The following is a 10,848-nucleotide window of genomic DNA, read 5'->3' as shown; positions in this document are numbered from 1 at the left end:
TATATATATATACATTTCTTTGTTGAAAGAAAGTAATGTTTTGCATAATATTGTCTGATGCACTTAATTTTAAATATCTCAGACCTCGGTCTTGCATTTCTCTCACACAACGTGAAAGAGTCAGGTATACGATTTTAACCCCCGTTTCATCTCATACTAAATGCAATTTTTTCTTGCTGAATAAATAATATTCAGAAACGAATTTAATTGCGGCTCCAAATAAGTCATGTAAATATATACGGGCCTCCGCCCTCTTTAGTAGTTAAACAAAGAAGAATTATACTATTATTATATACTAATAAAGTAGTGCAGTATTTGTGTAAAAAAAGTACATTGGGCTCCTAATTCTTACGTTATCTCTGCAGGAGATTATGCGAAAAGGGAGTGACTGATTTAAACAAACAAACAAATGATTAGGTCATACATTTTCTTAGCTCTCCCGGCTGGAAACTTGAGCCTAATTCCTTAAATTATAATAGAATATTTAATAATAGCAACGTGCTTCAAGTCAATTCATTTGCGGCAATATCTGCGTAACATATCCGTATTCTTGTTTATCGTGTAAATAATTGTAGCATTTTAGCGAGTAAACAAATTATTGTAGCATTTAAAAAAAATTACGTTACAATTTTAAATCGTTAGATATCTCGTCTGTCAACCTCGTAATGCGGGAGTGTATAGTCCGTCCAGTATCGTCGATGTTTTCTGTATTTTTCTGTTGTGGCTCGTCGTGAGAATGATTGTTTACCGGAAACTAGATTCGCATGATATCATCTCGATTCGAACGGAGTATGCCATCGAAAATGCTCAGTCAGAAACGGGAAGAAAAGATCTCAGACAGCCAAGTCTGTCGAAAACAAATTCTATAAAGGGTCTACTATAAATTTTCGACAAAAAAGCTATAATTACTTTGATACAGGATGTGGTATACATACAATGTTTATGGCAAAATGCTGGCAGAAATATCTAGCAAAATTTCTCAATGAAATATGATGGCAAATTGATGGCACAGAAATCAAGTAAATTTTCACACTTCTTATACAGTTCGTCACAGAAATAGAGTAGAATCCACGTTCGATAAATTCTACTCGATTTCTACCAATTTACTGTCACATTATGTCAGCAGGCTCAGTCGGCGAAACACGAGCTTAATGTGGATACAATCGATACCAATTTGCTAGCAATTTTTCATCAAATTTGTTACCAATTTGCTGACATATTGACGGACAAGTGGTTTACTGGAATTATGCGTCGTATATTCTCGTGATCTTTCATCTTATTAGCGTTAAACATTTAGATATTCAATTTTCCGTAAGTGTAACTGCTATACCTGATATTATGGACCACAATAAAGTTTTTATGTTCTTGTAAATGTCTCTTATCGTGATCTTAAACGCTAAGCTAAGAAAAAAATTTACAATGCTCGAATGAAAAAAATATATATGTATAATGTAACTATATATTGTTTTAATTTTAACATGATAAGTTAGTGATATATTAATTGTATTTATTTACACATTTCGCTGCTCCTTTACATTTTATTTACATCCGATAATCCTAAAACTCTGATATCGCTCAGAAATAAGAACAAAAAATCTGCAATGCACATGGAGGCTCCATGCATTTGAAATATTTAAAAGAATGCGAAATGGAAGTGGGTTTACTAATAACATATATAAATCAAGTACTTTTCTGATGAAAATTTTCTTGGAATTTTCCAGATAATTTTTCAGAATTTCTACATTAAAAAAATAAATTTCAAAATTTGTCACAATTTTTTATAACTTTTATAAAATTTCTTAGATTTTTTACATAAATTAGAACACTTCAGATTTTATAAAATTTATATACATGAAATACAAATCGAATATAAAATAAATTCTAAAGTCTTCTATTTTCTCATTCCATAATTTCCAAAGAAAACTTATTATAAAACTTGAGAAAATTTGAAGAATATTCTTATAATCTTCATAAATTTAAAATTAAAAAATTTTGTTAAAATATGAGATCATATTAAAATTTTTTTCACTAAAATTTTCTTTATGTTTTTTGTATATAGCAAGTATATATTTTTCTTTTACTCACGACTCATTAATCCTGGAAATGAACTTACCACGTATTGTAGTGTTGCGCAGTCGAGCTATATTTGAGGCTAAATTTTGATTATTCAACTCCACCATCATCCACGCGCAATGAAACATCTTGTTTACATTATAGCGCATGTCGTGGGTGAGATAATGCGCATAACGGCAATTCAGATTTCAGAACAATCAGCTAGCCAATCAAATTTTCCACCATGCACTCACAGTGACAGTTCATCGTCGGATTTAAGAAATATGATCTGAGGCGGATGTCATTCAATGTCATGCAGCGTACAGCTGAGATAGCTAAGCAGTTAATGTAATCCGCGTATTCGTGTGTCATAATTCAGGACACGTCGGCACCTCACAAGCAGTTGACGTCCCATGATGTGCATTATTGTCTTGTGAGACGGTTATCTTTGCGACTCTCCCGCCGGGACCAAGATGCCAGAACGAATCGAGATTGGTACGTGGAATCCCGGCTTTTGTGGTACTTTCCACTCGCGACGTACAAATCCGCACATTCACTTTATTTACACGATGCAACATAACCTATTCTCTAAAACTTTGGGAGTGAATGTCACTCTTTTTCGAAACTGGCTAAATTTTCATTCTTTAGAGTGAGATTCCACGCCTCAGAATTTTAGAAAGTAATAAAAGGATTATTTTTAAAAATATGAGCAAGCAATCCAGGCTGTGGCTGGAGTTGGCTGAGAAAGGAGGAGATAAAAAGATGGTGTATAATTTCATTTCGAGGATAAAGAAAAAAATTAAAATAATTAAATCATAGATATATCTAAATGTGATAGATAGCTAAATGACTTTCTTGAAATATTTTTGTTAAAAATAATATGTAAATATTTATAATTATTGAATTTTATATTTATATTTAATTATTAAATTTGATTGTTTATCTTTTAACACATTAATACATACATATAAAATATGTATAAAATAATATATTTTACATATATATAGTATTTGTTTTATCATACATTTTATTATATTGCATTTGATATATTTGCCAATTTCAGGTGTTATTCCAAGTAATTTGAGACACGAAGAAACTATAGTTCAAATAGCAGAAGCTCTAGACAATCTGGGCGATGCTGTCTCATATATATTTGATTGCATTGACAGCAGGCTTTCGGAGAACACACAAAGGTAGAATAAAAAAATTATCTCTTGATTTTTAATATAACTATTGTATTCGATTGCCTTGCTTAATTATATGTTTGTTTGATCCAATGATAACATTTACTAAAGAATAAATTTGTCTTTAGATTGACCAGCATTAAAGAGAGAGCTAGGAAATTGGAGGACAGATTGCACTATTTACAAACTAATTTAAATCTGAAAGCAGTAAAAATGTATTCTGCTGCTAAGTATCCGGCTAATTACACTTACAAGGAGTATCAAATGACTATACCGCAACAGCGCGAGCATACCGCTGCTATACCAAGCATTTACAAATGTTCCGTGCCTATAAAGGATATCCCCGAAGCATACTTATCTTCTAATTGCAAGACCGAGGACGGTCAATATGCCGCGAATGTCAACCTCCAAGAAAAGCTCCAATTTTATCACGTACGATCAAAGGCTGACAAAAAAGATAACCTTGAGAATGACGTAGAACCATTTCCACCACAATTATCCTCAGTTAGTGCCCTCCTACTGTTTGATAGCATGGATAGCCCGTACGAAAAAACGTCCATGCGATCATCACGTCAGTCTGTCAACAAGCAGCAAATTGAGGATGCTCCAGATTCAATTGTACAACCGTGGCTTTCGTCAGAAATGGATGCGTCTTCCAGCTATTTGTATACCCCGACTCTTGGAGAGGTCAGATTTTCATATAATACATTAACTCATTTAACAATATAATTTATGTCAATTTGAAAATATTTATACTTGTTTTTTGAATTTACGATTCTACGATTTATTCTTACCGAAGATTCTTGTGTATTTTTAGGTTCCTCAAATAAATGTACCGTTAACACTCCCAGATTTACCGGGCATTGTGGATGATGAGAAATTTGTGCTCGATCTTAACTCCCAAAGTCCTATCGCACCATCATCTGCAGTCACGACGCCCACTGTTCGTTTAGATCTACCAACGCCAATCAGTAACGAGAGAGATTCTCAGTCTAAAACCGAAGATAATGCTCCACACTTGCCTGTTTTAACTGCAGCTTCGACAACTGCATCATCACCTGCGCCGCCTCCTCCACCACCTCCTATGGTCACCATAAATGCAGATAGTGCTGTGAGCAACGAAAAAATCAGTTTTCAAGTTATGGTACCTCCGCCGCCACCACCACCGCCGCCACCGCCACCGATTGCAGAACCGATCGTACCTACGTCAAATGATGGTTCGGAGAAAAAGGACAAAACACCGAATCGTCCACCTATGACAACTACAACGGATGATCGTTCTAATTTGATGGCGGCGATACGAGACGCTGGTGGAATAGGCAGAGCGAAATTGAGGCCTACTGTACCGGACGAAAAGAAGCGTGATCGATGGTCTTCGGCTTCGGTAGGAGGTGATCTGATGGCGGATCTACATACAAAACTAGCGTTAAGACGCAAAGGTATCGCCGGCTCTACAGTAGGCGCTTTGGAGAGAATGTCGAGCTTAATACCGCCTCCTCCGAAACCGACTGAAGCGTCTGCGTCGGATAGAAATTCCGCCACCAGCGAATACGACTCTCAACCTGATACGGACGATTGGGAAGAGTGATCACTACTGTTGTGGTGAATTGATAGCGTGCTATTGAATTATGATAAATGACAACATCCGCGCATGAAGAGACTCAGGGGAATTTTTTATTGGATAAATTCAATGAAGTAGAGGAGGATAGAATCAGATATACAGATCTGGTTATATTTTTTTTTATTTAGATTTGAAAATTATTTGATTTTTAAAATTTTACTTTTATCCTGTAACTCTGCTAATCATATTTTTTCTATGAAAATCTAAAAATTTATATTTTGTGGGTATATAATTTTGATAATGCAATAGTTCGATCAAATAACATTATACGACTGTTTACGAGTGAATAAATTATAAAATTTTTGGAAGGAATGAGAAAAATTGTTATGAAAAAAATAACAGAATAGAAAATTTTATTTTGTACGTTAATACATTTTTCCAGTAATTATCTATAATTATTTACTTACATTTATGTCATTCGTTATTTATTTAATTTGTCATATATATATATATATATATATTTTGTGTACGATCTTCCTCAGAAAAGTCTTATACATAAAATATATTATAAAAGTAAAATTAGTCTATTAAAATCCTGATTGTACATTTCTTAATATACGATAAAGTGTACAATATACGAATGTAACTAATGTATATATGCTGTTACGTTAATAAAGTTTTATATTCAAATTGTATAATACATAATAAATTTGTAATATTAAAATTTGCACATACATTATTGAGGCTGTTGAGCAGTCTTTCAATACATCCTTAAAAATTATTAATATTATATTGATATGTTCGCAACATTGAATATATATTTGAAACGCTTTACAAATCGAGTACACAAATATACATGATGTTTATACCCTGACGTTATACTTTCATTTGTTTCTTACGTGCATACATGGCAAAATTGTCCTAATACTTTGCGTATATCATTATTTTGAGACATATATTCTCGATATATACATATATATAAAACTACTAGGGGCAAGAATAAATGTATATAATTTCAACACAAGTGTTGATGGTTATCTTCATTTATTTCGAAATGAAATAAATGAAGATAACCATCAACACTTGATTGTCTGCTTCTCCTATCTCTTCGCTTTTACATCAGTGTATGACGCTTATTAGCCTTATCTACATTTTTATGTTATTATATATTTTTATGTTATATATATATATATATATATATATATAAAATTTATTTTTGTCGCGGTAAAATTAATCGCTTTGCATCTATCTAGTAGGGGAGCAACAGATCTCTAAAATATTTTTCAAAAATTCTATAATTACTTCGATTTAAATTATAAATTTGGTGCGATCCAGTTCAAGAATTTCATGCAAATTTCGAAGCCCATAAAACAAGCCGCATTTGCAGGGAAAGCTCGTAGCATAACGGGTACGACACCCTTGTAAAGGGCCATTGGTCCCTCGTTTTTCATCAATTTAACAAATACCTCGCGTATTCCTTCTTTGTACGTACCTTCTGGTGCTGTATAATAATACGATAAGAAATATTACATTGCATATTTATATCCGTTAATTACAACTTTAATATGTTTTAATCAGAATTTGGAAAGATAGAAAAAAACTCTTAGAAGTATATACGTACCAGTCTGTAAGCGACTTTTCAGGATATCAGGTGGCATTCCCACCAACCAGTTCGCAATGCCTGCAAAACCGCCAGCCATTATAGTGGCCAGTAAGCTAAGTTTCCCACCTTCTGGAGTAAATCGTTCCTTTAGATATTCGTATGTTAAAAAATACATTCCGCTGGCTGGAATATCTGAAAAAAAGCATGGAGGCATAGTAAATTAGGAATCGCTTAAGTATCCTTGTGCGAACCAAAGATGGCATATAAACATTATGTAGAATTAATAATAGCGAGTAGATAGCGTGTGGGTTGACAGATAGAAGGCATCCTGTTTGATAGGAAGCACATCAAAGCATAGATAACCGTTAACAAAATCCAGTTTCCTTCGGGCCAGTGTGCTGCCGCTGGTCCCGAGTATCGTGCTCCGATTCAAAATCGTCATAAAGTGAAACAACATGACATTTGTTATCTTGCTTCTCATCATCTTGTCATTGGTACATACAAATTTTAACACCTTGTCGTGCGCTCCGTTAATAAATTCGACTTCGTTTTCTATGTAATTATTTTGTATACGTAACGCGTGTCGACACATTCAGGCCGATATTCATAATCAGTCCTTATATTTAAGACCGTCTTAAATACAGTTTTAAGATACCATTAGGCAATCACAGATCGGCATTTATAGTCAATTCTTATATTTAAGACTGTCTTAAGTACAGTCTTATAATGTTATGAACCAGAGAACCACATTAGTGCATCTTAAGATATTTAAGACAATCTCAAAATAAGAACCAATTATGAATCAATCTTAATATATTAAAATACATAAAATAACTACTCTATACTCAAACTAAATTCAACGCTAGAGATAGATCAAAAACCACAAGAAACCTATAAGTTTGAAATATTCTATCACAATATAAAATCATTGATTCGAATTGCGTTGTATTCAGGATCAGTGTATAGGACAAGTTATCGATATCGGTGATGTGTGGGAGATTAAATGCCCGCAGGGATGTACCTGTGAGATCCAAAAGTATTCCGACCTGTCTCTGCATCAATGGGCTGGCATAAACAAAGATAATAATCAGGTATAAGTAAATGACAATTAACGCTTCCATAGTATTCGCTTCCATAATTTTAATACATTCTCAATCAAACAGGATATACCTTCCGATGGTGTTGATCTTAATATAAACGACAATTCAATGGCTCATGAACTGATGAAAATCGCAACATGCGTGATTGTTGACAACCCTGAAGAACTTTTGACTAAACTTCCTTCAGATATACAGGTGACATAAAAAGCACATATAATTTCACAAATTTATATATCTCCCATATTAACTCATTTTGGCATTTTATCAGATTTTAACATTACTCGAATCGGGTAGCGGGGATGTCGATATTCTTCTGCAAGCTACTACATTCCAACGATTCACTGAATTGATATCGCTAGATATTCAAGGAATAGATTATAGCGATTTCTCCATAAAAGAGACGAATAATCGTACAGAAAAAGACGGCATTATTCTCGCATCTGACACAATGTATCCTCTAGGATCTACTTTACTATATCTAAATTTGGAACGAGTTAAATTGTCGAACTTAAATTTGCCAAATAAGGACAAGGCAAATCTGGTGATCAAGCCGATGAACTCGCAGGAAACGGAGACAGTCGACGAAAACCAGGTGTCTGTAAGCAATAGCAGCCAATACAAAGGTCACAGACTTATTTTTTTGAGTCAACAAAATAATGAAGATAAAGAAATACTGCCATATGACATTTATAAGCAAGAATTGGAAGGCTACAGAGAAAATGTTGAACTGTTTGCTGCGCTCGGTGCTTTAACACATCTAAGAATTTATGATTGTAACCTGAAAGATATATCTTGGCACATGTTCGACGGCCTCAATAGTCTTCTTTATCTCTCACTAGAAAAAAACGGTCTGAAATTCATTCCTGAATTTTGTTTTTACGGCACACCAAATTTAAGATCGCTCTCACTGGCAAGTAACGAATTACTGACATTGAAAAGCGTAGACCTGGCGGGATTGCTTCTATTAGAACATCTAGATTTAAGACAAAATAATTTAACGTTCCTGTCAGAGTTATCGTTTCCACCTTTCCCTGCACTCGTGAGCGCTGATTTTACGAACAATCCTCTGGATTCCATTTTTCCAAGGTAATAAATAATACTATACGTAATTTGTTTCCATGATTAAATCTGAGAAAAAATTATCATATGTTCATTTCAGTACTTTTGAGATCATGAATACGACAATAAAATTGTATCTCGGAGGTATGGCATCTAAACTGAAACTGCAAAAGAATTCGTTATTGGGTCTACGTCGAGCTGAGATATTACATTTGTACAATCTAGAGATACCTATATTAGAACGTTTTATTATGCAAGGATTGCCATCGTTGACGCATCTTAAGATGCGAGGAAACATCTCGAGTATCGATTTTGATGCGTTTGTCGACCTTTCTAATTTGTTAGATCTCGATTTAAGTCATTGCCATATTCAACAAATTTCTATGGACGCTTTCTATGGTTTGGAAGAAGTTAGGAGAATTGACTTATCAAATAACGATCTGGAATCTATACCGCCTGGTTTATTCACTGCTCAACAGCAGAAGGAATTGAGAGATATTATACTTACAAAGAACAAATTAACTTCGTTACCTTTAGATTTCTTTAGAAATTTGAGATTGCCAAATAAACAAACACGTGTCCAAAATATAAGATTGGACGATAATCCTTGGGATTGTGCGTGCATTATGATCAGCTGGAATCCTAATCTGGTAATTTATAATTATTAATATCATATTTGATCTTTACTGTTTAAAGCCATTTATAATGACTTAATTGTAAATAGAGAAGAATTAATATATATTAGGAAATATATTAATAAATACTAATATATTAATAATATAAAAATTATTAGCAATAGCTTTGGGCAATACCATTTTTAGGTAAATAGAAATAAGGAAACAGCTCCACGTTGTTCAACGCCAAAACGATTACAAAATTGGGGAGTGTTCTATGCATTGCGCAAAGGTGGTTTACAATGCAGAAGTCCGAGGAAAAGGTACCTTCGAAAATTTTTAAAGACGAGAAACTCTGAAGAGGATAACAATATCAGTTAGCTAATCTCTCTTTTCAAATTGTATGTATCTGTCGATATACACAGAGAATTAATAAAAGAAAAATACATTCAAAATTTTTAGAACCTATTTCCTTTTCTAAAAATATACTTGATCTTTCATTTTAAGGTACATAATAAACGTGAAAAGTAAACTTCTACTTGGTATATGCAATGTAACATTTTTAAACATAATTTTATAAATAATATATATAATTTTTGAGAATTGTATATAACAAAGTATGAATTATACCTCTTAACAATGTAGCACAGGTGCCTTTATAGAGACTTCTGGTGCCTCCTTCTTGATACAATTGTTTAGCGCAATCCAATGGTCCATTATACTTTGGCTTTGTGTCTGCATGCTGTATTTGCAACAGACATTTAATACGTTCACCAGGTGCCATTATGATAGTCGTGAATATGCCGCTAAATGCACCAGCGTAAAATAATTGTAATGGAGTGAGTTTCTCATCTGAGACACTTTGTTGCAGCTTCTTCCCAACGCTGTAGCCAAAGAAACTGATCGCAAATATAGGAGCAACGCCGGATAATGGTGCACCCATGCCTGAACAAATAACACAAAACCCAATTCTAATTAATAATTTCCTTTCAAAAATATGTAAGTCCCTGAGATATAAATAACTCATGAAAGTATTAACTATATATTTATGATAACTATAGATCTGGTTGTGCCACTTAAATACTATTTATACATCATGTTACATAATGTTTTGAAAATTCTAAAATATTAAATTCTAGTCTAGTTTATATAAATTGACACAATTATCAAAATGTCGATGTTTATAGCAATAACTTAAGACTTTATATAAATATCTTTATAATCTCGATATTGAATTAGAAAAAGCTTGACGTGATATTCGTTTAATGTTCAGTACAAATATAAATACCCTTATATAAACCACGTATTCCTTCCTTGGCGATTGTTTTCTTAGCACAGTCCCATGTACCAGTATAAAGAGGCAATTCATTGGGTCCTGGAACTGACATCGTCTGGAGCCGTACCTAAATATATAGAACAATGTCTTACAAAACGCACATGATTCTTGTAGAAGGCAAACTGCAATATTTATATTAGACAGAATGCAGATAAGAAAAAGAGAAGCAATATGTCAATTTTTCACTCAATTTTTAATAAGATGATCAATTAAAATATAACCTTTATGGTATCCAGAGGGTGGCCAGCTATCACAGTGCATATTCCGCCAAATCCACCGCTCAAGAAATATTTAATAGGACTAACGGTATCCGACATGATACCGTTGATGATTATTGTA

At 33.4% G+C, this 10,848-nt stretch overlaps 3 protein-coding genes across 3 annotated transcripts in view; 2 read left to right on the top strand and 1 right to left on the bottom strand.

Annotated features, from left to right (window-relative positions):
- Window positions 1–2,232: 2,232 nt before the first annotated feature.
- On the top strand, window positions 2,233–4,937 carry LOC108755667 (WAS protein family homolog 1). The gene is made up of 4 exons (XM_018498805.1): window positions 2,233–2,547; window positions 3,116–3,245; window positions 3,365–3,923; window positions 4,054–4,937. Exons 1-4 carry the CDS (start codon window positions 2,526–2,528, stop codon window positions 4,822–4,824), a joined length of 1,482 nt encoding a protein of 493 aa, XP_018354307.1. The 5' UTR covers window positions 2,233–2,525; the 3' UTR covers window positions 4,825–4,937.
- Window positions 4,938–6,020: 1,083 nt separating this feature from the next.
- Window positions 6,021–10,848, bottom strand: part of LOC108755676 (congested-like trachea protein) — a 5,282-nt gene continuing 454 nt past the window's right edge. The window contains exons 2-6 of the mRNA XM_018498819.1: window positions 10,731–10,848; window positions 10,462–10,576; window positions 9,804–10,118; window positions 6,419–6,592; window positions 6,021–6,298 (exon numbers count right to left, since the gene is read on the bottom strand). Coding sequence (XP_018354321.1) covers window positions 6,111–6,298; window positions 6,419–6,592; window positions 9,804–10,118; window positions 10,462–10,576; window positions 10,731–10,826 — 888 coding nt within the window. The 5' untranslated portion in view covers window positions 10,827–10,848 and the 3' untranslated portion in view covers window positions 6,021–6,110. The remainder of the gene's footprint in view (window positions 6,299–6,418; window positions 6,593–9,803; window positions 10,119–10,461; window positions 10,577–10,730) is intronic.
- Window positions 6,608–9,633, top strand: LOC108755655 (insulin-like growth factor-binding protein complex acid labile subunit). The gene is made up of 6 exons (XM_018498786.1): window positions 6,608–6,894; window positions 7,354–7,491; window positions 7,564–7,695; window positions 7,769–8,586; window positions 8,660–9,209; window positions 9,381–9,633. Exons 1-6 carry the CDS (start codon window positions 6,856–6,858, stop codon window positions 9,552–9,554), a joined length of 1,851 nt encoding a protein of 616 aa, XP_018354288.1. The 5' UTR covers window positions 6,608–6,855; the 3' UTR covers window positions 9,555–9,633.

Source organism: Trachymyrmex septentrionalis, unplaced genomic scaffold (assembly GCF_001594115.1).
Source record: "Trachymyrmex septentrionalis isolate Tsep2-gDNA-1 unplaced genomic scaffold, Tsep1.0 scaffold9, whole genome shotgun sequence".
In the NCBI taxonomy this organism is placed as follows: Eukaryota; Metazoa; Arthropoda; class Insecta; order Hymenoptera; family Formicidae; genus Trachymyrmex; species Trachymyrmex septentrionalis.
Note: the sequence above shows the minus strand (reverse complement) of the source record. Positions and strands in the feature narration are given on the sequence as shown.

What these genes read in the sequence shown, in the direction of transcription:
- LOC108755667 (XM_018498805.1), top strand. Translation starts at nt 2,526, where the DNA reads ATGCCAGAACGAATCGAGATTG. An exon ending in GCCAGAACGAATCGAGATTG is followed by an intron (nt 2,548 to 3,115) that starts GTACGTGGAATC and finishes TGCCAATTTCAG; the next exon opens with GTGTTATTCCAAGTAATTTG. An exon ending in CTTTCGGAGAACACACAAAG is followed by an intron (nt 3,246 to 3,364) that starts GTAGAATAAAAA and finishes ATTTGTCTTTAG; the next exon opens with ATTGACCAGCATTAAAGAGA.
- LOC108755655 (XM_018498786.1), top strand. Translation starts at nt 6,856, where the DNA reads ATGACATTTGTTATCTTGCTTCTCATCATCTTGTCATTG. An exon ending in AACTTCCTTCAGATATACAG is followed by an intron (nt 7,696 to 7,768) that starts GTGACATAAAAA and finishes GCATTTTATCAG; the next exon opens with ATTTTAACATTACTCGAATC. An exon ending in CTGGATTCCATTTTTCCAAG is followed by an intron (nt 8,587 to 8,659) that starts GTAATAAATAAT and finishes TGTTCATTTCAG; the next exon opens with TACTTTTGAGATCATGAATA.